Source organism: Tiliqua scincoides, chromosome 1 (genome assembly GCF_035046505.1).
Source record: "Tiliqua scincoides isolate rTilSci1 chromosome 1, rTilSci1.hap2, whole genome shotgun sequence".
NCBI classification, from domain to species: Eukaryota; Metazoa; Chordata; class Lepidosauria; order Squamata; family Scincidae; genus Tiliqua; species Tiliqua scincoides.
Window position 1 is genome coordinate 172621812 of NC_089821.1, and position 26342 is coordinate 172648153.

At 44.3% G+C, this 26342-nt stretch overlaps 1 protein-coding gene across 1 annotated transcript in view; it reads right to left on the minus strand.

The window, feature by feature from the left end:
- Window positions 1-21337, minus strand: part of KHDRBS2 (KH RNA binding domain containing, signal transduction associated 2) — a 386303-nt gene extending 364966 nt beyond the window's left edge. The window contains exon 1 of the mRNA XM_066609491.1: window positions 21247-21337. Within this exon, the coding sequence (XP_066465588.1) occupies window positions 21247-21337 (91 nt within the window). The remainder of the gene's footprint in view (window positions 1-21246) is intronic.
- Between the last annotated feature and the right edge of the window lie 5005 nt (window positions 21338-26342).

Genomic DNA, 26342 nt, shown 5'->3' on the forward strand with positions numbered 1-26342 from the left:
GTAAGGTTAGCAAACATTATTTTGATCACCCCCTTATTACAGCTGGGGTTAAAGTTACCTAGAGCAGGGGTGTCAATCATAAGGCCTGGGGACCGGATGCAGCCTCCAGAAGCTTTTTATCTGGCCCTCGAGCTCTCTGCTACTGAGGTGTTACCGCTGAAACGGCAGCCCACATGAAAATTGGGCTTTCCCAAATCTTGAAATATTATCAAGGTTTGTGTATTTTCTCTTCTGTCATTTGCAGTTAATGAGTTTCTACATGAGAACAAGGTCTGGCTTCTGGCCATTAGCTGCTTAATGATGTCACTCTCTGCTTAATGACATCATTTCTGGCCCTCAGCAGGAGCCCTGAATGCTAACTTCAGCCCTCTGTATGAAACGAGTTTGACACCCCTGACCTAGAGGGTTCATGGCAGTGGTGAGATTTGAACTGAGGAAGTCTTGCTTTGCAACTCCCATCTCTTATAGTGCAATCCTACATGTCTACTCAGAAGTATTCAGTGGGGCTTACTCCCAAGAAAGTGGATGCAGGCTTGCATCACTCACAGCCCAATCCTGAGCTGCCCGGTGTGTAGGGCTGCAGTGGTGCCAAAAATGGCTGCTACTGCATCCAGCATGCACCAGGCTTGACCTCCTTGGCCAAGGAGCTGCTGCCTCCTTGGTCGCCTTCCCCCAGGTAAGGCAAGTAGCCCCGCAATCAGGCTACTCAATTCTATGGGAACCCAAGGGTCGATGTAGAATTATGAGCCTCCATGTCGGGCCGGTGGACTGACACGAAGGCTCAGGTTCAGTGGAGCAAAGCTCCACCGGTTGCGCCTCCTTCCTGCTCCAATTCCTCCCCTGCATGCTTCCTCTCCGCCCTCCCTCCGCATTCCCCCACCCTGGAACGCCTCCTCCCCACCTCTCCCCACATCCCCACCTATCTCTCCTCTGCCCAGTGGTCCGCATGACCACTGAATAGTGGAACTCTGGTGCTCTACTGGCGCTAGCTCAGCACCAGCCAGTGCTGGACTAGCACCAGCACTCCACCAGTTCTGAGGGCCTCAAATGTGTCTTATGGCACATTTGTGGCACTGTGTAGGATTGGGCCCTCAGTCACTACACCAGATACTGGTGAGGTCTGTGAAGACTGGGGTAACCAAGACACAGCATATGCAATTTTTAAGAAAATAAAGATACGTGAGAATAGTTTAGGAAATCACTAGTATCTCATCTGAGCCTGAAAAAAACTGCACCTTTTCTGTGATGTTATTTTGTTGAATGATTTCTATTACTGAAATAATAGTGTTTATACTTTTGAAGTTATTTATTGAATCAGTTTTAAATTGTACATGGCCACAAAACTGGAAGCAGAGAAGAATTCAATCTCCAGAATGGAAAAAAAGTAACTTACAGTAGCATCCCAGGGCAGAAAAGGCAGGGCATGTCTTTCCAAATAACTGGAATAATTTTTTTTTTCCTTTCTGGCCCTATATTTACTGTAGTTTGCAGGCCATGGAGTGCATCCTTCTGCAGAGAAACAGCGATGGCTTAAACTTTCTGGTTTTTAGACTATGAACACATCTGCGCAGAACTTTTCAGCAGCTGTTGAAAAATCTCCCTATAACTCCCCAGCGTCTGACCGGAGATATGGTTGCCTTCACATTATGAATAAAGTCGGGGTAGATGGAATAAACAAAGTCTTCCATATCTATAAAACATGAATCCAAAGTAAAAATGAATTGTAATCACGGATTCAGTTGAATCCAGGGCACATCTCAGCGGCTTTAGTAAAGCCATAAACACTCAAACTGAGAAAACATTTCCTTTTTTGGAGCAAGATTCTCCATATTGTAGCCTGCCTGCTGCTTGCTTGAAACATTCCAGTATTTCCAGCCACACACCCCAAACCATTGAGCATATTAGGAAAGCCTATGGAGCGTTCTGGCTTAGTCTCATAAACTCTGCCACAGCACTGCAAAATCACCTTATGTCTGTGCACAGATGTTGAAATGAGACGAGGCAATTATGCACTTCATGGTGGATTTGATCATGATTTGGTGTGTGTTTGAATTCAGCTGTTACAGATGACTGGGTCCAAAATGTGCTGCTACTTCTTCTTATGTGTATAACAATCAGGAGTGGAAACTTTCTCAAAGCATGTTTAGTTCAATACAATTATTTTTTTTTCCCAGAATTGTGTTTGAGCACTGAATGCAAACAATATTTTGACAAGCCTCTACTGTGATTGCATGAATCCTCAGCTATGTATCTGATACACCACTCTGCATTTACTGAGTGATTACTGCAACTACCACCTGGTAATTATAACCTCCAATGATAATATCAGAACAGAATTCCAACTCTTTGGAATTCCCTCCCTCTTGAGCTATGGACTGCTCCCTCCTTGCAAACCTTCTGGCAAGGCCTGAAGACTTTTGTGATTTAGGCAAGCCTTCTGAGTCTTGGCCTTTTTAATTAATATCTGGCTTTTATAGGCTTGTCCTTTATAGGTGTTGCTGTTGCTTTGTTGTTTCAAGTTATGTTTTATGGTTTTTTAAAAATGTTTTCATGTTTAAAGTTTTATGGATTTCTAGGGCAGAGTATGGTTGTTTTAACTGTGTTTTACTTTTTTACTGTGTTTTTATCTTTTTGTACCTGCCCTTTTGTAAGCCACCTTGAGTTCCCTTGGGAAGAAAGGTGGGGTATAAATGCAATAAATAAATAAATAAATAAATAAACAGCTGCTTTCACTTTCTTTCCATTCATGCTATCTTAAATTACTGTGCACGCTTAATATCACCTGCTGAAAACTAGGCAAGACCAGTTTTTAGGACTGGTGCAACATGTTTTTAGATCACATCAAAATCTGTGATTGGCTCTCTAGTCCCTTGGAATTTTAGCAAACAGCACACCTGGGGGGGCAGTTTAGATTGGGACTGCAGTGCAGAAACAGGTGATGTTTCTGGATATACAGGTGTGCCCCTGTATCCACAGGGGATCTGTTCCATGGACCTCACCAGAAACCATGGATATGGGAGATGCTGAAAAAATAGAAGTCCCACACTTCCCCGTGTCCACATTAATATTGTTAAACAACTTACTGGGAAGTTTTCTTGTTTAAACAGGTCGCTAGAAGCATTTAAGCTTATAGCAGAGCAATTTTCAACCTTTTTCATCTCACAGCACACTGACAAGGTACTAAACTTGTCAAGGTACACCATCAAGTTTTTGTCAATTGACAAGGTACTCCATGCTGCCAGTGGGGGACTCACATCCCACACTGGCCCTGCTAATTAATGATCTCCCTCCAAATTCCTGTGGCACTTCTGTGGACCACTCACGGCACACCAATGTGCCACGGCACCGTGGTTAAAAATAGCTGTTAAAGCATCACAGAGCAGACTGTCAACAGCCTGGATGCTGGATTAAACTAGCTCTAACATTCAACAGGAAGCGGTTAACTTGTTTCTAAATCCTGTTGAGTTCAATGGGATTTACTCCCCGGTTGAGTATAGGATTGCAGCCCAAGTCTTTTTATTACAGAGTCATTTCTGGATTGACAGGCACAGAATATGAATGTGTATTTGCAAGCACTGAAAGAAGGATGTTCTTTTCTTCCAAAAATCTAATAGAAGAGAACTGTGTTTTTTTTTGTTTTGTTTTGTTTTTGCCCCCTAAACAGAATATATAATAGCCTCTTCAGATGCAGTTTTGAATGACTTCCTTCCAGGTCTAAAGAGTTGGACACAGTTCATTCTATAATACAGTTCCAAGAAATGCTGAAGTAATAAATTTAACCATGAAGAAGAAGGGATCTGACAGACACTGCAAAGGTAAATTTAATAATGGGCAATGTATCTTCATTGTGATCAATATTATTCAGATGGCTCTATATTATAGCATCATGTTTCCCCTGGTGACCGGCTTCTGAGTACACAGCTGTATTGTTAGCTTTATGATATTTTGGCTGCTGTCACTTTTATTGTAAATTTGTAGTAGTTGCCTACCAGTAATCCCAGCTTAGTCATTCAGCCATTTCCAGAGTTGATATCCAGCTGGGGGGGGGGGGAGAGAGAAAATAAATAATAGCACTTTGAATAACTGAGAAAGGATTTTTGTTCCATTCCTTTCCATTTGTTTTTCTACTTCCCCTCTTTGCTTAATAGATTAAAATTGGTTGTATCGATTCTATGCAACCTAAGACCACCGTATTAGATCTTTGATTGGCATGAACCAAGCGTGCATCAATCTGTACTGCAGTAGTTCTCAAACTTTTAGCACCAGGACCCACTTTTTAGAATGAGAAACTGTCAGGACCCACCAGAAGTGAACTCAGTAAATTCAACTGAGTTCAATGGGACCTAGTCCCTGGTAAGTGTGTATAGGAGTGCAGCCCAGATTGATTCAACCTGTGGGTCGGGATCCACCAGGTGAGTCGCGAGCCAATTTCAGGTGGGTCCCCATTCATTTCAATATTTTATTTTTAATATATTAGACTTGGGGCACAATCCTAACCCCTTATATCAGTGCTTTCCAGTGCTGACGTAAGGGCAATGCAGCTCTGAGGTAAGGGAACAAACATTTCTTTACTTTGAGGAGGCCTCCGTGAGTGCAGGATGCAGCACATGTTCCATTGGCACTGCTATGCCAGTGCTGGAAAGCACTGACATAAGGGGTTAGGGTTGTGTCCTTGATGCTACTATGGTATGTGACTGCATTTGAGGAAATATTACAGACCTGTACTTTTAACAGGCCACTTTGTATATGTTTTTAATAATGATAGTAAATGGGACTTACTCCTGGGTAAATGTGGGTAGCATTGCAGCCTAGGATTGTTAAAAATATTCCTGCCTGATGATGTCACTTCCGGTCATGACATCATTTCTGGTGGGTCCCAACAGATTCTCATGCTAAAAAGTGGGTCCCGGTACTAAACGTTTGAGAACTACTGGCTTAGAGGAACTGCTAACTAGGCCCTTAGTGCTGTGCTTATGTATGATACAAATTCTTGTGGAGGGCAGAGATATCTATTCTTATTCATTTATGCAAGGTATAGTCTGACTGGGGCCGAAATTGCTCAGCTATGATATACCAGAGCTAAGTCACAATTATGTGGCATACTTCATGCTCATTTTCTGGTGCACTGAAAAGTGCCACCTATTTTCTGTGCTTGTTGCAAACCTATTTGCATTCTTTTGATGTGGTTCCTCTCTGCTCCATTTTTCCACTTCTTTAATCCATTGTGGGCCTCCATGACTCATTTGCTTACATTGATACTTAAACCTATTGGTTACTGCAACCCATGTGACTTTTCTCAAGGCTGTCATGGTGCACAACTCATCCAAGGATGTCACAGGTGTTCATATTCAAAATCACATGGGTTCAGACAGCTAATCAGAGTAAACATCAGTGTTGGCAAATAAGGCCATGCGTGTGTGATTTGGGGGTGGGGAGTGATCTGGGAGTGGCGGGTGGTCAGTGCAGAGGAAGGAAGGAACAGATCTGTGCACCATGCTTCACATGTCCCAGGTGCTGAGGAGACTTTACCTGGGGCTGAGTCTACGCTAAAACAATACAAAGGTAGAAAAAGATAGCTGTGTTCCAACATGCTAGAAATTCAGTACAATTACGATGTAGAAAATACCAGAACCTTTCCAGTTCAGTATATTTCAGAGTAATTTTCAAAGTCTTCATTTTTGTAAAGAAGAAATCTGAAGGTACATAACTAAAAGCTGAATAAAGAAAGATTCAGAACCTTTAATTTACACATTAAAGGCATTTAAAGAAAAAAGTAATCTGGTTTTACCTCTTAAAATAGAAGACTCAGAAGCACTTAATGTCACCCATCTAATCACAATATTTCAAAAGGGCTATAATTTCCACTCTGATCTGTATATCTTTGGCAGCATCTGTCTGATCTGTTGTGATTCCTTTTTTAAGATATACACAGGCATCAAATACACACTGTGCCAAAAAGGTTAGTGTCGTGGTTATAGAAATCATTTATAGCTATAGCTTCTGCCAAAGGTTAGAAATGTTAAATGGAACTGCTGCCATCATTTGAAATTAAAGAAATTTACTGGCAGGTCATTTTAAATTCTTATTGGCAGCTGCTTTTAACTATTATATTTAATTAATCAAAATGTAATGGAAATCTCTTTGAGCTGCCTATTAGGCTTTTTTAAAAATAAGCATAATGGAGAGGTTGAAAACGATAATTTTAACTGGTTTCTTAGTTTGGAACTGAGCAGACCTCCTCAACCCGCTAAATTTGCATTTTTATAACTTTCTTCACTTTTCCGCTTGATGTTCTTGCCCAAGTTTCTGCTCGTCCTCTCCGTTCCACCATATTTCCCACTTCTGATGACATCACTCCTTTGCTCTCTCACTTCCCCCTCGCTGCAGTGGCTGAACTCCTAATTTCCTCCAGTGTTTCTTTATAGATGCTTATTACGGTTCGTTAATGAGAGATCTCCCAGAATGAACAAAAGGATGGGAGAAATAAGGAGATGGATGATTAGAGCAAGAAGAGAAAGAAACAGCTGAGCATTGCTGCTAATTTTTAATTATTTCCCTGGCTCCAGTTCTACAATTTTCTGTGCTTCAGCGTGGCTCTACAATCACAGCAAATCCAGGGCCACAGGGTGTAATGCAAGCTGATTTTTCTTTGTTTTCTCTAATTAGGCTTTTCTTTCTTCTCTCCCTGCAGGAAGCCTTTTTCTTTAGTTAACAGTAAAAATAGTTAAGAACTGCAATCCCAAAAAGACTGTCTGTAAGTTGAAGGAAGCAGATCCTTCTCGAGTGCTTGGTTTGGTGGAACAAGCTGCAGGCATTAAAACTATCAGCCCAATCCTAACAGGCCCCGGAGCAGGCAGGCCAGCTGGCCTGCGTGGCATCGGTCTGGGGTCAGGTTGCAACCCAACTCAGAGTAATGGGAATGCATTCCCCTTACCCTGTGTTGCACAGTCGTTGCCCCTATGATTTAAAGTCGGCCTGCCTGGAGGGGGAATAGGATCTAGCATAAATTCTGGATCCTGGCTCCACCCCCCCTCCCAGGCCCAGTCCTCCCAGCGGCCCAGCCACCCACTCTCCCCCACCCCAGAACACCCCCAAAACACCTTCCCCTGCCCTCCTCAGATCTGCCCCCCTGAATGCACATTAGAAGTTATTGCTGCCACAGGTGCTTAGGGCTCAGGGGTCACCCTGATAGGGTAGGGTCTGTTTCAGACAGGGGTGGACCCTTGACCAATGCTCAACCTGGTCATGCCATTCCTGCTCTGGGATGATATCGTCACATTTTTGCAAAATCTGGGAGACCTTCATCTCATGAATCAAAGAGCACATGGAGATAGGTAGGTGAGTGCATGCGTGAGTGTGTATTCATGTGCAGAAGCATGGCTATATAACAGTAGGGCATCTGTCATAATCAAAGGTTTCCACTCCCTGCCACTTTATGACATGCACGTAGGAGATGTGCTACTGATATTGTAACTGAACTTGAGTACAATGGCTAACATGGTTGAAGCACACTGTGATTTATGACAGAGAAAAGCTCTCTATGTTGCATCTATACAGGCTTCTTACAAAACTAACCACTGACTGTCTAACACTGACATTTATTAAGCATTCATCAAATGAATCATCTCTTACCAACTGACCACTGAAAGACTTTTTCCAGAGGAGAAAGTCATTTCCATCCAGTCCAATGCAACACCTGCATGCCATCGTGTTGCTCAAACCTAGCCGCTTTGGCAGAATGTTATCAAGGGGTATCAAAAAGTAGCTGCGAACTAGTTTCATGTATTGTATTGGCAACCTTCAGTCTCGAAAGACTATGGTATCGCGCTCTGAAAGGTGGTTCTGGCACAGCGTCTAGTGTGGCTGAAAAGGCCAATCCGGGAGTGACAATCCCTTCCACACTGGGAGCAAGTGCAGTCTGTCCCTGGTCTGTCTCCCTGGCTATGGGCCTTCCTTCTTTGCCTCTTTGCCTCAGACTGTTGGCCAAGTGTCTCTTCAAACTGGGAAAGGCCATGCTGCACAGCCTGCCTCCAAGTGGGCCGCTCAGAGGCCAGGGTTTCCCACTTGTTGAGGTCCATCCCCAAGGCCTTCAGATCCCTCTTGCAGATGTCCTTGTATCGCAGCTGTGGTCTACCTGTAGGGCGCTTTCCTTGCACGAGTTCTCCATAGAGGAGATCCTTTGGGATCCGGCCATCATCCATTCTCACAACATGCCCGAGCCAACGCAGGCGTCTGTTTCAGCAGTGCATACAAGCTAGGGATTCCAGCATACCTTTTGAATTCATGCATTGCCACACATACATACATATCTGGCAAATACATATTTGATATGTATGTATATGATACATACATATCAAAAGACAGAGACAAACAAAGCCAGAGAAAATACATGAAGTTACAATAAATCTAACCAATTCTGAGAACCACTATAACCAAGACAGAACCTCTGGTATTATGATTAATAACAATATTTATACACCACTTTTCAACAAAAAGTAGTTCACAGTAGGCCCAATCCTATCCAATTTTCCAATGCTGGTGCTGCTGTGCCCATAGGGTATGCACTGCTTCCTGTATTGGGAAGGCAGTCTTGGAGGCCTCCTCAAGGTATAGGACCATATGTTCCCTTACTTTCGGGCTGCATTGCAACTGCTCTGGTGCTGGAAAGTTGGATAGGATTGGGCCCAATGTGGTTTACTTAGAGTGCAATCCTATGCGTGTCTACTCATAAGTGAGTCCCATTAAAGTCAATGGGGCTTACTCCCAGGAAAGTGTGGCTAGGATTGGGCTGACAGCTAGTCAAATAAATGAAATGGTTATACAGTGGTTTTGATATGCAAATGGAACACCCTGACACCAGGAAATGAATACAAGCACTGTTATCTATCAATCTATTTTACTTACCTCCCCTAGACCACCTGGCCTCCAGTGGGTCTCTTTCCTTGGGCCTTTGCTACCTATTAAGCTGGTGTGCATCTGGGGAGCCTCAAGAGGTGTGCCAGAAATGGGAGATAAGTTCTTGATGTGCACTCCTGCTGCTGAGATCTTCTCCCTCCAGTGCCCAAATGGCCTTGAACAGCCCCCAGTTCAGCCTGCTTCCTGCCACAATCCTCCCCCAAACCACCTCCACCCAGGGCCTTGGAGAGGGGGGAAAAGGAGGTAATTTGTACCTGGGCCCAGGGTCAAAAAGGCGGCCCAGGAGCCAAAGGAGGGACGCCAGAAATTTAGTGGGATCTTACCATTTCCTATCTATTCAGACTTGTTGCCTGCATGGGATACTGGGGTCACTACCACGAGTGTGCAGCTGCAGCTACTGGCAAGGCATATATGCTGGGCTGAGGAAAGCATATAGACTAAGTATTGTGATACTGGAATTTAACACTGGACTTGGCTTGGTGGGAGAATGCAGTCCAATTGACAGTGGCCGTCATGAATGCATCTATTCTCGCAGAATGCAATTTCTTGTCCTAGGCCCCCCAAAAAGTGGGAGCTGTCGCTGTACAGAAGTGTTTGTGGAAAACAGTGTGCTCACCTGTTTTTGAGAGACGTCTTAAAATTTACATCTGGTGCTACATATTATTATTCTAGTAAGGTAAAGGAAACCTACAAGATAAGAAAGCAGCCCCAAGTCTTAAGGGGTTAGAAAATGTCAGTATTTCCAAAATGCCTAATTATAAAGCATGTTTGTGGTCTGGGCAGCAGAAATTTCTCATTCAGAGTCTTCTGGCTGTGAGAGGTGTGGTATTTATTCAGAAGATTCCTGTGATTGACATCACATGCCTAAAAGTTTCCACAGAATGGTGAAGAAAATTTTCTTGGCTGAAATAATGATGGCAGATACAACAGAGTCCTTCCTTGTACTGTACAGTTCAGTGCATTTCTATCTGTCAGGCCCGCCCGCGCTGCAGGACCCTATGATTTATGCAACTTGCCAAGGAGTGCATTGTAGCATCACTTCCACTCCTGAGGGACTGAATCGCATTCTTCGCCCTGCGAAGAATTCACCTCCTCCTATGCCCTTATGTGGCCCACTAGTAGTTCTGACAACATGTATCATGTCAGTTCAAGGGATAGGAGAATTTCAGGGACACTGAAAAAGGAATCTCTCTCTCTCTCTCTCTCTCTCTCTCTCTCTGAAATTCTCTCAGTGTCTCTCTTCAGGGTGGGGGGTAGGATTGAGAAACTCAGCTAGAATTTGTATCCAATCAAAAATACAATTTTGTATTTGCATAATAGTCCTCTGTTGCTTTTGATTTGATAGTCATGTAAGCAGAACTAAAAGATCAAGGAGCTCACAATTCCTGTCCTGTATCACTTTTGTAACCAGCAGCTATAAATGCCAATTTTCCAATGTTTTCTAAGGGCTGCTTCACACATGCCTGGGATAATCACTTGATGACTCCACCCGGCAATGACTTGCATGTCTGAAGAAATTATCAGAGATTGATCTTATCAAAGTCAGAGGATTCATGCTGCACTAAAAACAATGCTGTTCATTTTAACCAGTGATCTGTCGCCACCTTATTCTCTGCTGAATTGGTGAACTGCTTCATCGAAAAGTTGTGGTTAACCCGATCCTAAGATGTGCTGGCACAGCGGGACCACATGTCCTCCACTGTATCCATCTCAGCTTAGGAGCAGGCTGGAGGTCTCCTTAAGCTAAGGCAGTGGTTTTCAAACTCTCGGGGAGAGTTTGAGCCGCTCTAAGTTCTTGCAGGGGCGCGGGGGGGGGAAGCAGTGGGGGCGGGGGGAAGGCAGCGGGGGGGAAGGCTACCGCCTGTAGCCTCCTGGGGGGTGCGAGGAGCCCTGCGCAACCTTCTGCAGGGCTCCCTGCAGCTTCAGAAATGAAAGTGGAGTGATTGCGCTCCACTTCCACTTTAGCGGAGGTGGGGCGCAATCGCTCCGCTTTCGTTTTCAAAGCTGCGGGGAGTCCTGCAGAAGGTTGCACAGGGCTCCCCGCACCCCCGGGAAGCTACAGGAGGCTCGGGTGAGTGGACCCAAGCCCCTGCAGCCTCCTGAGTGGTGCGATCCTGGGGATCACACCACTGCCTCCTCCCTACCTCCTGGCTGCCCCCGCCCCTTAAGGGGGCAGAGGCCAGGGCCCACAGACGGGGGCATCGCGACGCCCCAGTCTGAAAAGCCCTGAGCTAAGGGGATATTTTCCGCCTTACTGTGAGTAATGCCCCAGCCTGTCCAATGGGTTACTCAGATCTGTGCCAGCTATTTTGATCGCACTGCCAGATTTGCACATCTGATCCTACAGTCAGCCTTCTTGCTATTTACTTAAATTAAATTGATATTAATTAAGACATATATATATATATATATTTAAAAAAAAAAAAAACACCTCTTGGTGAAATACGATTTCTTCACACCCAAAACAGAATGATAATGAACAGAAAATGTCAGACAGACTTTTAGAGTAAACTAATGTTCTTGACAGTGTCTGCACATTTTTAAAAAGAAACATGCATTACAATGAGTTGATCTTTGTTTCAAAGCTTGCATACACAGCATCAGCTAATAAATTCTCCATGCTGCTAAGATATTATTGGGAAGGTGATTACAATCATCCACAAATAAATAGCAAGTGTCTGAATGGTAGTAGGTCACTGGATTAAGCAATAACCTTTCCTTTCTAAAAGAAAGGCACACTCTTCATAACAGTGTACCTTGCTGCAGAAAATAATTTGCATGCAGTGACCTTATCACAGCCTCTTGATTCCCAGCAGAAGTAGATATTAATGAGCCAAGCAAATCTTATATGGAAGCCAAATTTCAGGTATGGATGAAGAAAATTGTACTTAGTTGTGAGCTGGCAGATTGAAATGCCACCTATTCAGAAATTAAAGAAAGCAAGGGCCCAATCCTATGGGCAGGCTGTACTGGCAGAACTCATGTTCTGGTCGCATAGTGTGCTTTATGGCTGTCACAGAAGGCAATGCATAATTCTGCACAGTCAGGCTTCTGACGCGAGTGGCCATGGACACATACTAGCAGCCCTGGGAAAAGCCCTGCTACCGAGTAATCAGTTTGAGGGGTGGGAAAATATTGGAAAGCAGGGAAAAACAGGGTGGAGAGGGAGAAGAATGGGGGGAACCGGTGGGGGGAGGGGGTGTCAATGCATAGAGGTGTCCTTCCTCCCCCACAGTAAGAAAGAGATGTCCTTCCTCCCCTGTAGTATGCAGCATGTTATCCAGTGGTATTGAATCAGTGTCTGTGTGCAGGGTTTATACTGGGCTGCCAGATTTTAATTTAAAGGAAGGGTCTTTTGGTCAGTGATCTAGGACATGTAAAACAGTTGCAGCAAGAGATTCAGAAAACATGGGAGTAGAATAGCAGATGTTCAGATGGTTTTAGGTGCTTTCCAGTTGACACAAAAGGCAACATGCCAGAGCATGCAGCCTGGCCACCTCTGCAAGCAGTGAAAGACCGGCTCTGTGTGCCAGCAGATGGCCAATAGCACATGTAAGTGGGGGAGGAGGATGTCCACCGGGGGAGGATGTCCACCAGGGGAGGAGGTGGGGGTGGGCAGGGGAAGGGGTTGGGGTGAGGAACGGGGCAGGGGTTGGTCAGAACAGGGCAGAGAAGGGGGTGGGGAGGAGGGCAAATGGGATCAGGGGCTAGGGAGGCAGATGGGACCAGGGGCAGCAGTTGCATCTGTCAAATCCTGCCACCCTTTCTGAGTCCACATGGACTTGTGCCAGCTATAAAGCTTGTGCAGGTCTGAGTAGAACCAGCAACCCACCATGGGCTTACCCTGGGGCAAGGGAACAAATTTTCCCTTACCCTAAGGAGGCCTCCGGAGGACAAAACTATCCCATGGGATACAGAGGACATCACATTGGGCCAGTGCGTCTCCACATGGGGAGTTAGTTAGGATTGGGCTTTTAGAGGATTAAGCTCATGTGAAGACATTCTTTCTAATGTAGGACTTCCAGCAAGCCTAAAGCAGTACTTCTGAAATACCTTGCAGGATAATTTTGCAAAATGGCTTTGGACATTTTTGACAGGGCAGAAGGGAATATGATTGACACTGCTTCTGGATCTTGTAGACACGGTGCAGATATTGCCCACAGAGAGAAGTCTTCATTTGAGAGAGCTCCCACATTTGGAGAACAGAGGAAAGATGGGAAGGCATCAATTACAGAACTAGAAGGAGAGGAAACTACAAAGCAGCACTGAATAGCCTTCTGAGGATCTTAGAAGTCTCCTCCCCCTTTTTTCCACATCAAGAGAACCCAGGTTAACTTATGGACAATAAGTGCATATACCCCTCCCACACATACAAACTTCAGTACAAGACTCACGATCATGAGTCACTCAAACTCCCCGTGTTACAGCATCTTCTGAGCAATTAAGGCTGGAGGAACCTATTCACTCACACACCTAGAGCAGCGTCATGTGCTATGATGATAAATATGATATAGTTGAGAGCAGACTCCTACGCGCGTCCACTCAGAGGTAAGTCCCATTATGTACAATGGGACTTACTGCTAGGAAACTACATTTAGGATTGCAGCCTGAGTTATACTTGCTCTTCCTGTGCTTCTATGCTATCATATGAAAGAGGAACTTATAGATCTGTCCCGGACCCAGGTGTGTGAACTGTCCCTGCAGCCAGAGTTCACAAAAAAAGCCCCAAAATAAAAAACATAGCTATTTACAGTCAATACAGTGAAAGAAAAAATGAAAAGCTGGCAGATGGTAACCAGCATATAATACCATTTAAAAACAAGTTCTAAAACTCATGCTTCTGCTACCAGGACAGAGAGGCTTGGGTGAAACAGATTGATACTCTTTAGTGTGTTGAAAGTTGTCTAAACATACATTCGATATTCTGAAAACTAATATCTCAGGATGCTCAGGACTGCGTGTTCAAATTACTTACACAACATTTTAGAACATCTAACTTTATCCTTCACTGTTTTCTAAGGGTGCAATCCTAACCCCTTATGTCAGTGCTAGAAAGCACTGACATAAGGGGTTAGGATTGTGCCCTTAGTCTTCCTCTTTTGGTGAAAACACAAATCTCGGTTGCAACACTCACCATTCTTTTCAGAACTTGTCAAGGTAGATCATGGACACTTTGGGTGAGGTGTTAGGCCTCGGATGTTTCTGTTCCCACAAAAATGGATGATGAAACTGGAACTAGAAACACACCTAATTCATATTCTTCCTACTCAAAGCATATTTATATATTTAATATGTCTGCAGCATTTCCCTTCAAATTCAGTTATTTCCTCCTAAAGTTCAGCAACTCTCTGAACATTTCAACAGCATGTCATGTGGCAATAATATTTTTGGATTGTACCATTCCAAACTGCAATTAGAGGGTTGTATAACTGCAACCCTCTTTATTTTTATTTACTCAATTTTATCTTATTAAATGTGATACAAATGAGATTTTGACTGGTACATTTTCTGAATTGATTTTTTGGGGGGGGTATTATTCCACCTGCGAAGAAAATCCTTATGTTGTATCGTACACTGTTTCTGATTCTGTGACATTTGGAAAATAGCTGGTCATGAACACGGGAGGGTCTTCGGGGAAAAAATATCAAAAGTCTTTACACTAGCTAGTTGTGTGATTCACTGGCGTAGCTAACGAGGGGCAGGGGGGCGGTCCGCCCCGGGTACCAGCCTTGGGGGGACACCACAAATGACATAAACATCGCTAACATCATGAACGTTATGAATAACCCCATCATGCCATATACCGTTGGATGTGGAATGTCCAGCAGAATGCATGCAAGAAAACCAGAGTGAAATATCTCATTTCCATCAAAAGTTATGGCCAAAATACCAGAACAACAAAAATGCAACGAGCCCTATGAAAAGTGAAACTGGGCCATATTGCACATTTACCCGTGAGTAGGCAGACTTGCCTTAGTCTGTCAGAAAGGGCAAGAAGAGATGAATCCAATGACACCAGAATGATTCCTATCCAATGGATGCAGCCCCCCAAAAACACCCGAGAAGGAAGTCCCACCCAGCTGCAAATGTATTAAGCCCTATGGAAAGTGAAACTAAGCCACGCGGCCACTTTTACTCACAAGTAGGCAAACGTACCTTGGCTGCTAGTCAAGTCAGGCAAAGGGGAATGCAAGGCTAGCTGCCTGGTCCCAATCTGATGAAAGTGAAACTCAGCCAATGCTCCAGAAGGCAGCACCCCCCCCCCCAAGGAATAAAACAGAGACTTGAGTTGGTAAGGTGGGCACTGAAAATCTCACTGATATTTTTGTGTATGTGGGGGGGGGTGTTCTTGCAGGCAGGCTACAGAGAAAATTCACTTGGTGGAACAGGGTTGGCTTCTCCTTATTTAATTATCTGTTTTTGTTTAATCTAATTATTTATAATTATTTATTTTATTTTACTTTATTTTGATGTCACTTCCAGCCATGACATAACTTCTGGTGGGTCCCAGACAGATTGTCATTCTAAACAGTGGGTCCTGGTGCTAAAAGTTTGAGAACCACTGCCTTAACTCAAAACAAACCAATGAGACATCCTTGGGCAGGGGTGACATCCTAGTGATCAAAGTTGTGGAAATTGTGGCTTTTAGGAATAATACCATCATGTTATGTACCATTTGATGCAGAATTTCATCCATTGCTTGTGGGAAGATATTCACTGCATTTATTTTCTGGCCATTATTATTATTCATTTCACATCATGTCTATTATTATCTCTCCATCTCACCTACCTCACAGGGTGGTTGGGAAGACAAAATAAGGGGAGGAACTATGCACACCACCCTGAACTCCTTAGAGTAGTGGTTCTCAAACTTTGAGTGAGCTTTACTCCCTCAGTATGTTCTTCTGGGGGAGGGGCTAGGGCAGTGATGGAATCCCCAGGATCGCATCCCTAAGGGCGAGTGTGGGTGCTTGTGACTTGATCTAAGAAGGCGGCTGCAGCAGGCTGCAGGAGGTGCGGGGAGCCCTGCGCAGCCCTCCACAGCGCTCCCCAAAGCTTGAATTTTCACTGAAAGTGGGCGTCTGCAAAACGGAAGTGCTTTGCACCCGCTTTCAGTGAAAGCTAGCCTTGGGGAGCGCTGCGGAGGGCTGTGCAGGTCTCCCCACACCTCCTGCAGCCTGCTGCAGTTCTGCCTTCATAAAGTAAGTCACAAGCAACCCCCCTCGCCCCTCTATATGGACGCGATTCTGGGGATTGCTTCCTGCCTCGCCCCTTCCCTCACTCCTTAAAGGGGCGGGGGAACCTTTACATGAACTGGTCGCAACCCACCAGTTTGAGAACCACTGCCTTAGAGGAAATTGGTTTAAAAATGTGTTTGTTTTTATAGAGCAGGGGTGTCAAACATAAGGCTCACAGGTCGAATGTGGCCTTCAGAAGCAATTGGTCCCCATTATAACTTATCTCTTCAGCTTGATAATTGGGCTGTCTCGTGTCTTGAAAATATGAACAAAATTTGCACCATTTCCTCTTCTGTCATTTGCAGTTGGTGAGGTTCTGTGAGAACAAAGTACTTATTTCTGGGCATCGTCTGCTTAATGACTTTTCTGCTTAATGAAGTCACTTCCAACCCTCAGCAGACACCATGAATGCTCACTTCAGCCCTCTGAATGAAATGAGTTTGACATCCCTGTTCTAGAATATAGATTGCTTCTTGGTATGATGCAGTTCATTGCATGGATGCATATCATCTAGAAATTCTGAAGATGTTTTTCTTTCAGGGCAGTAAACCTTCCATTTATAATCCAACCGTGGCCATGGAGAATCCTAATTATTTTCTCCTCCTGCAATCTACATAACTTTGCATTTCAGCTATGCTTTCTAATCACTCCATTTTTTGCTGATGAAAAAGGCAATTAAAATAGGAAAAAATAAACTTCCACAAGCAAGAGAGATTTGGACTGTAGCTTCCAATGAGTCATACAGTATAGCACTTGTCATGAATAACCAGGTGAGGTATTTCATTCATATGCTTGGATTGGTTGGTTCCTTCCCTCTTGCTCATTTGAACTCACTCATACAACTACAGCTTGTAACCTTTACAGTGCCCTGCACAAAGTGCACATGGACTCTGGATTAGGAGCCCAAAGTGCTCCTATGATAATAAAATATGGCACATAAACGAAACTGTTTAAATAGGTTTACTCACTTTACTACTGTGTACTTAAATATTCTTATAGCCATTTGATGCTACTCAGTTGAATGATGTACTGTGATCCTTTACCTGCCAGCTAGAAGGGTTAACTGCAAAATACGATGCAGTTAATTCTGTTAACAATGAATGTAAAAAAGACCAGTGATTATTCTGCCTGTTATAACAGGTGGCTGTATAATGCGTCTCAAATTAGTATGGGGAAGCTCTCTTTTCGAACCTGTGATTATACAGTCTGAATATTTTTCCCTACCTTCTCTCTTCTGTAATTTTAATTCTTGTTAAAATATTAAGGTGCTGTTTCTAGGAATTCCTTACTTACTGGTTTGAAAGAACAGGATTAGGAAATACTTTTTTTTTTAGTCAAAGTATTAGATATCATGTATGTCCATTGATGTCTAGTCAAAGTTAGGTGCACATGTGCACCCCAGGAAAGTCAGAATTACAGTGCAATCTTATGAATGTCTACACAAACGTAACTCTCATTGTGTTTAATTGTGCTCACTGCCAAGGACATACGCATAGTATTGCAACCCTAGACACTTGATAGTGCAAGTCTAAGACCTGCATGCTTTGGTTATATAATCTACTCCTTCCACCCACTTTCTCTTGAAAATACTGCAAATCAATCAGATGCATGTTTATGCAGAAACTTCAACAGATTTCACTGTAGACTTCCAGCTCAGTACTAAACTCAGAAATCAGATCCATTTAATTCAGTGAGACTGCAGCCTCTGTTCTTTGTCGGAAGCACAAACTCAATGTACACTGTATTGTACATGACAGAATGGCATCACCTGGTTTCATAATATTACAACAGATGTTAATTAAAGTCTGAACAGTTTCATTGCACTTTTAATTGTTATTAATTGTTATTAAAAGAAGTGAATAGGAATCTAAGTTTGTTTATTTGTGGGTGCCTTAACGAAGAATATATTAAGATTTAAAAGGAGAAAAATCACCATTTCAAAATATATTCTTCACACGAGACAAGAGGTAAGGTTCGTAGATATCCCTAGCTTTGAGAACCCTAGGAAGATGCACAAGGTCATTCCAATTGAATCAGGTATTCTAAACCTGAGTCCTATTTACAAAATGTGTTTCCTGCATATCTTCAAAAGGTTTCTGCATAAGTCTGTATAACTTTGAACCCCACCCCCCCACCCCCAGCATTAGCAAGCAACATGAAAAATTACTTTCAAGCTGAAGTGAATGTCAGGCTCTAAAACACAAACCATAAGGACCATACTTGTGCCTTTAATTGAAACACATTGCTAATAACAAGGCCTCCTAAGTTACAATGAACAAGGATCCACCTTTATGAGCTGAGAGCAATTAAGCTATTAAGAGCAACAAACGATATCAGGCTTATGGTTCCAATAGAGAAATAATGTTAAAATCTTATCCAGTACCATTGCCAAACATTCTTCCATTCTCACTGCATTCATAAAAGTGATGGTATAATGTTCAAAATGTGTTTTTTAAATGATGCTGTGCAAGAATGCTGCTTAATGTCACACTGAATGTACTTTGTCCTGCTCTAGGTAAATATTCTCACAAAGTTAACATTTCAGTAGTCTCTTTTCACGGACACTAGAAATCTAAAATGCAAGTCCAAAAACCTTGACAGATGGTGTTCTGAAGGATAATGCCAGGTAGCTGGTGTGAATCTCACATTAGCATTCACTCCAGCTTTCATAGGCAGCTCACCTTAGTCTCTCCTTACTATTCGCATATGCTCACCTACAGCAATGCTAAGGGGGGGGGGGGAGAAACACAGCCTAGTACTAGTTTATTGGAGCCCATGAGTCATCCAGAATGGAGTTTTTGCCTTAATTGCAAAGCCAGATGTGAACATATTTTCACAGTCCTGTCTGCATTCATGGGTTTTTATGCCTCTGTATTTTTGAAGAGTTCACACACTTTCATTCCCCACACCCTTTATTTTTTTTCTCCGTCCCCCCCCCCCTTCACTTGTGTGAGATTCACACTGTGGCAGTAGATAGTTCCCCCTGCTGGGAAAAGTTCAAATTACACACACACACACACACACACACACACACACACACACACACACACAAGTATACCCCAATTTTAAAAAAAGAGAACTAAGATTTATTCCATGGGTTTTAATTTATCTGATAGAAACTACCGTGTTTGTCTGCATAGTAACAAGACAGTTATCATAAGAATATTAAATTCATACTTTATCTTGGTTTCTCAGTTACCACCAGAAGCAGTCCTTCTAAGCCTAATTTCTGTAAGCAACTACAACTAAAATGACCTGAAGATCTTTCAGATACAGAAACAACTTGAGTATCAACTAAAACATTTTCAGACTTTTTTTTAAAGCAAGCTACATTCAAACATTGACACAATATTTGTTTGTCCTAATATGTATTTATGTGCGCATATACATACAAACATACAACCCCAAATGCAGTTATGTATGTATGTATGTATGTATGTATGTATGTATAGCAATTTACATTGAAATGGTCTTATTACAGATGCTTTTAAGTTCATGTCTAACTTTTATGGAACATAATGAACTTCTGCTGAATGAATTCCTTCATATTTCAAGAGTTCTTTATATTAAGAAAACAATAATAGTATACAAATAAAGTGGAACAGATGAGCCAGAAGAGGGTTTTGTTTGTTTATTTGGGTTTTGTTTTTTACGTTAGTACTTCTGTACCTCAGGAATGAATACAGGTTGTAATAAGTTACTAAACATCGATATAAAGGCATAACTTGAAAAGTTGTCCTTTGCAACTTCCCAGTCAAATAGTTCAGCAGTCCCAACATAAGCACAAGAAGGTCAAGCAAAATTGCTCACTACTGTGGTAAATGCACTTCATCACTGTAGAAAGATACAGGTTGATGAACCCCATGATGCAGTTGACAAAGTTAACACATCTGAACCAGAGGGAGTGAAATACAAATGTGAAGAGAATTATGGACTCTGTAATGAATCTAGCTGTTTCCATATGAAGCTGAGTGTGGAAACAACAAGAAAAGCTAACCAAGATGTCATGGCTTTAATGCGACTCTAGCATTTGTTTACATGAAATTAGGAGCCAGGGAAGCTTCACCTGCCACACAAATGCCTCTTTAATAGTTCACTTCATGGTCATTATTAATCAGAGCACCCAAAGAAAACCTCCTTGTGGAAATGTCCATAAACCATTTCCATGGAAATTGCAGCAATTGGTGTGGCTACAATCCTGAGTGCTCTTGCATGAGTGGAGCAAAATTTGCAACATTTTGGAAAAAGGAGAAATGTCCAGTGCACTGCCCAGCAGGAGTTATTTGAAAACTAGCTTCTCCAAAAGCCATTCCAGAGCTGTACTGGGGGGGGGGGGGGAGGAGAGAGAGAGAGAGAATCTTCCTCTCTCCTTCGAAAAGGTGCCTTTGCTTACAGCAGCATGAGCAACGTTTTGCAAATCGTCTAATTGTTGCTTATTTCTCTTTTCTTACTGGACGAAGGCTGAGAGGGGCAGAAGCCCTGCCAGAGCCTTGCCATGAACGCCAACTGCCCTGGCTATTGTTTCATATTTGGGCAGAAACCTGTCAGCATTTGTGGCTGCACCTTCCACTTGCTGCCAGAACACAGTACCCTCCCACCTCCCCTTAGATTCCTGATATGCACACTCTTATGAGAGCATCAGGGCTAAGGCAGTGAGATGGTCACAAATAAAAGGCAGAACTCACAGCCCGAACCTAGGCATGTCTACTCAGAAGTAAGTCCCATTGTGTTCAATGGGACTTACTCCCAGGAAAATGCGTATATAGTCTCTTCCCTGCTGTACTTTCTGACTGGCTGGGGCTCTGCAAGCTCTTTCATGTGATTAGCCCTGCCTGTCTCTGCCACCTCTGCTGGTATGTAGATCGGAGATCATATCAAAGGGAGCTTTCCTCTCGCCCGCTCTCCCCTCCCAGCCAAGGATGCGTATCTGCATGTTTCTGTGCCCTTAACGCAGTCTTCGCGTAGTCCAAGACAAGACGATGGTTCACCACCCTACCCGGCAGTCGCGACAGCCCAGTTCCTTTGCTGACAGCGGCGAAGGGAGCAAGCAAAGCGGTACACCCCCTGCTTGGAGAGGCAAGCCAAGTCTTACCTTCGGCCAAAAGGCGCATGGCATGCACAAAGGAGGGATCCAAGCTGTCTTTCTCTGCCATCAGCTCGGGTAAATATTTCTCCTGCTCCATAGTCTGCTGGGCTGCACTTTGGACCGGCTGCCTGCCCAAGGTGGTGCTGGAGAAGGGCAGTTGCAGGAGCTTTGCTGGGTTAAAGTCGCCTCTTGCCTTCCCCTTCTCTGCCTGCACACTTGTCTCACTTCCCCAGGCGTTAGTTGGAGCACAGCGCTGGTCCCCTGCTTCAGGACCTTGGACAGCTCTCCACTGGTCACCTCCCTCTCCACGCGCGTGTGTTGCTCGCCCGGCTGCCTGTGCCTCTCTCTCCCCCCTCCCCGCCACTGAGCTACAGTCTCATACCAGAAGCCTTAACTAGGGAGGTGGGCAGACGGAATCTTCCTCCCACCCCCCTTCCCGTCACATTGGTGATCGTGCGCCGGGAGGCGGAGACGCTCAGGGCAGCTCTGCCCTGGGATTGGCTCTGACCCCGTCTCGCCGCCTGAAAAGCAGGGCCCAAAGAACAGGCAAGAGTAGCGGCGGGGTCTGTGGGAACGAGGGGAGGGGAAAGGACCAGGAGTCGCCTCGGTCGCTGTCCAACGTTCTGAAGCGCTGGGAAGGACGCAGCAACCTAGACCCAGAGGCTGAAAGGGCTGCAGGCAGCCAAGTCGAGGAATAGGAGTGTCCCACCTTGTGCCCCCACCCCATAAGGTCTGGTAATTAGGCTCTGAACGAGAGTAATTAGCTCAATCACGACACAAATATATGTCTTTCACTCTTTTGACTGCTTAGTAAATCAATAGGCAAAAGTTATAAAGTCTTTGGGAATGCTGTCCTTTGATTGCAGGGAGACAGACAGACAGACAGACAGACCATCCATCCATCCTCCCTTCTCCTTAGGAGCTTCTGCAATGACTGGGAATGGGAGGGAGTGGAGTGTAATGACTGTTACATTTCAGAGATTGATTTGGGGGTTCTCATTGCTGCTCTCAGACATCAATACATCACTTCCACTTTTTCTTTTTGTAAGTAACCAACAGTAGCCCCTGGGACTCTGTCCCAGTTGCTTTTGAGGTTGGAGACCACAGAAGACAGAAAAAGTGCATTGTTCTCCCCAAATTGAATATGAAGGAAATGTGCCTAAGGTGAAAGCTGTAGTCTCCCCCTGGTAGGCTGTGTAGGAAGCCTTGCATGTGTCTTCTTGCCTATTGGGGAAATAGCCTAATCATAAACAGAAGGGAGACAATGTCCCCTCAGCCTGAGCAAGAGCAGTTAATAGAAGCGGGAGCAGGATTCCACACAGAGACCCAGTGCTCTTTTTAGCAGCAGGCACAGAGTCAGCAAAGTAGCAGTCCTGTGTTGATTTGTGGCATTGTTAAAAGACAAGGAAACAATGGCACAGCTAACAATGGCACTTCCTCAGCCTTGCAGTATCCCCGCTCTGTGTGCATCACTCCCTAGTGCACTTCTTCCTAGATCATGCTAAAATGGCTCACGGAGCAGTCATAGACATCAATTGAGTTCTGCTGATTAGGCTTGAGAAATCATGCAACCTTTCTGAATGGCCATAGGAATGCACTGGGGCATTCAGAAATACTTACCACTGCTCTTTTGACAAGACGTACATTGCTAATATAGATTCATTGGGATTCCATTCATGGATGGGCATTTGGAGTCATTGGATCACACCCATACACCACCATTGCCTGAATGATGATGATGGATGATCGCTGGGTTATGCATCCTACTAGGCAAGTGGGTTTTGAAGACCTGATGTGCTTTGTTTGTTTCATCCAAGTTAGAGGAAAATATCTGGTCCAGACCAGTCCTCATGTTATTATCTTGATGGGAAGAAACAGCAGATGCCTTCTTGGCTTTGGAACAAATATGCTGTGAATCTAAAAGGGAAACAGAAAATAGTCTCTGTGGAATCAGATCAAAGATAGGCTGGTTGAGTTTGTTGACTTTTCTTCTATTGATTCCACTCAGTTTTGCACAATACATACATGCCTGAAGAAGCACTGAAGGCACATCTTGATGATCCAAGTGATTTAACCCAATCCTACCCCCCCCACCCCCACTGCTGGTAGAATATTTGTTGGAATGTCACAACAGCTGGTAGCCCAGGTGTCCTGAAGAAGACTTTGTCTGCTGGTGCAAGGTGAGTGGCGGTGGGGTGGGGTGGGTGGTGGGAGAATGGATGGGATGGGATGGGAGGGACGAATGGGGGAGTTTGGAAGGTAGGAAATGGAACAGAAATGAAAGGGGATCAGCAGCACTCGCATGTCCCAGGATCCCATCCCTCTTTCTCTTCCTTTCTGCCACTGTTACACCCCTTGGTTCTGCACCAGCCAAATAGCTGGTGCAGGACCAAGGAAACACATCGGGAAAGTGGAGGGAACAACCCTTCCCCTGAGAAGACCTCTGCAACTCCCGCCCACCCCCCACCTTAGGATGCAGCACGTGCTCCATTGGCATGCCTGCATTGGCAGGGGGACAAGTTGGGGAGGAGGAGGATTGGGCTGTTCGAGACCGTTCCAGAATCACAAGATCTGGTGAAATGATACTGTGCTTTACAGACCAGTATTGCCCAACCTTCAGGTGTCAGTTTTCATGCAGGTATGTCTTTTTAGAGCAACAGCACAGCTGGGTCAAATGACCCAATCCTATGGGCTGCAGCTGGAACCAGTGTTGCGCTTGTGGAATGTGCTTTCCAGCAGTTTCAAATGTGACCTGCATAGCCACATGCTATTGCACTGCCATCAGAAAGTCTGCAGAGGCTCAACACATGGCGGGGGAGATGATGGAGGTCCACTGACAGAAACAGTGAAGTGGGCATAATGGGGTGGGGGTAAGCATTACACTGCAGAATGGGATAGGGACAGGGGCATGTCAGAGACAGGAGGGGTGGCATCTGGAGTAGGTGACTTGCACCACATGCTGTCCTTTTTTGGGGCAAGCCAACATACCCCCTTTATTTCCTTGGACTTGTATCAGCTAAAGCAGCATTTTTCAAACTGTGGGTTGGGACTCACTAAGTGGGTCATGAGCCAATTTCAGGTTGGTTGTGTAGTACCTAGCTCAGTCACCATTGAAAATACAGAGCTGAAAATACAAGTTACAGAGCCTGCTGGGCACGGTGGGCTCCTGGTGGGAGAAAGGCATGGTGCTTTGTCCTGAATAGGTTGGAAGATGGGATGGGATGCTAGAAAGGGGGGGGGTGACTGTGTAGTTGGAGAAGAATCCAAATCTGCATTCTGCTTTGACTTCCACGCTGAAATGTTTGAATTCCGAGCTATGCAAAATAACAACATGAGCACACTGTGTAATGGGACCTTTGACTGATTGCGGCTTAGGTTTGAAGCCTAAATTGATGATGTCACTTCCAGCCATGACATTACCTCCAGGTTAATGACATCACTTCTGGTGGGTCCTGACAGATTTGTCATTCTAAAAAGTGGGTCCTGGTGTGAAAAAGTTTGAGAACCACTGACCTCAAGAGCTGATGCAGTTTTGAGGGTATCCATCTGCAATCAACACACACCACAACTTTCAAGAGGAGGAAGACAGAAACAATCACTAAGTGTGCAGTCAATTTGATTTTGCACAAGACAAAGACAGGAAAGACAGTGGGGATTTGGTGTGTCTTTGATGAGGCTGTGCTGCAGACCAAAATTACTGTCCCTTTTCTGTAAAGCTATCTCGCAGGGAGCTGAGCAAGGGAGCCAAGCTGCCTTTCTTCTCAGGAATGGTGGTGATGTTTTGCAGCATCAGCAGGTTAGTAATTCACAGCCAACTAAAAGCAAGGTAGGCAGGACTCAGGAACAAGTTTAGACCAAAGAACACAAGGCTATAAACCCACAAGGGTTTTTATAAGTTTTCACCTCAAAGAACCCTGTGGTTGCCCCTCTGTAGTGTGTGCTCTGGTGCTGGTGCTGCATGCTATGTTTTGCAGGCAGGGGATAGGTTTAGGCCATTAGCAAGGCAGCTCTGGAAAGCAAATGCACCCCCAAATTACAGAATTATAGCTATTATACAATTAAAATGTCTTCATCAGACGTGTGTGTGTGTGTGTGTCATACACAAACACATTCTGTACTGCTTTGCCTTTACAAACTTCTTAAGTGTACATGTTTATTTCTAAAAACATGAGTAAGAAAGCAAATATTAAAAATGTTTCTAATGAGCAGCAGCTTTTGTTGATTATTATTAACCAAGTTATTATTTGGTTCTGTTTCCTCAAAAAGACACCCTACTGAGGTTTTGCATATGTGCAAATTTGATGTCAAGCACCAGGCATCAGGCAGCCAGGATCTGGGCCAGCAGGAGAGCTGGCTATTAGCCCAGATGGACCAGAAACAAATGCCTAGTCAAAACCAGGAAGCAGTCATGATCCAATGCAATAACCAGGGAAGAGGGGCAGGACTGTCATCAGCCAGTATTCTCATGCACAAGAGACATGTTCCTCGGAGTAATGAGGATGCTTCGAGTGTAGGGTTTTATAATGCCCGGTGGAGTGGGATACCTTTGGAACTGCAACAGAAAGCATCTATCTCTGGACCAGATCAGACGGAAAGCTCTTCAACCTCTCCAGATTGAGAGCAAAGTCCAAAGTCCAGCTGAAATGTCTGCGTGACTTCCTCTTTACTGACGATGCAGCTGTCACCGCCCACTCTGCCAAAGATCTCCAGCAACTCATGAATTGTTTTAGCAAGGCCTGCCAAGACTTTGGATTGACACTCTGCCTGAAGAAAACACAGGTCATGGTTCAGGATGTGGACTCACCTCCTTACATTACAATCTTTACACATGAACTGGAGGATGTCCATGACTTTGTGTACCTTGGCTCAACGATCTCCAACACTCTTTCTCTTGATACCAAGCTAAACAAATGCATTGGTAAAGCAGCTACCACATTTTTCAGACTCACGAAGAGAGTATGGTCCAACAAGAAACTGATGGAACATACCAAGATCCAAGTCTACAGAGCTTGCATCTTGAGTACACTTCTGTACTGCAGCGAGTCCTGGACTCTTCACTCACAACAGGAGAGGAAACTGAAAGCTTTCCACATGCGCTGCCT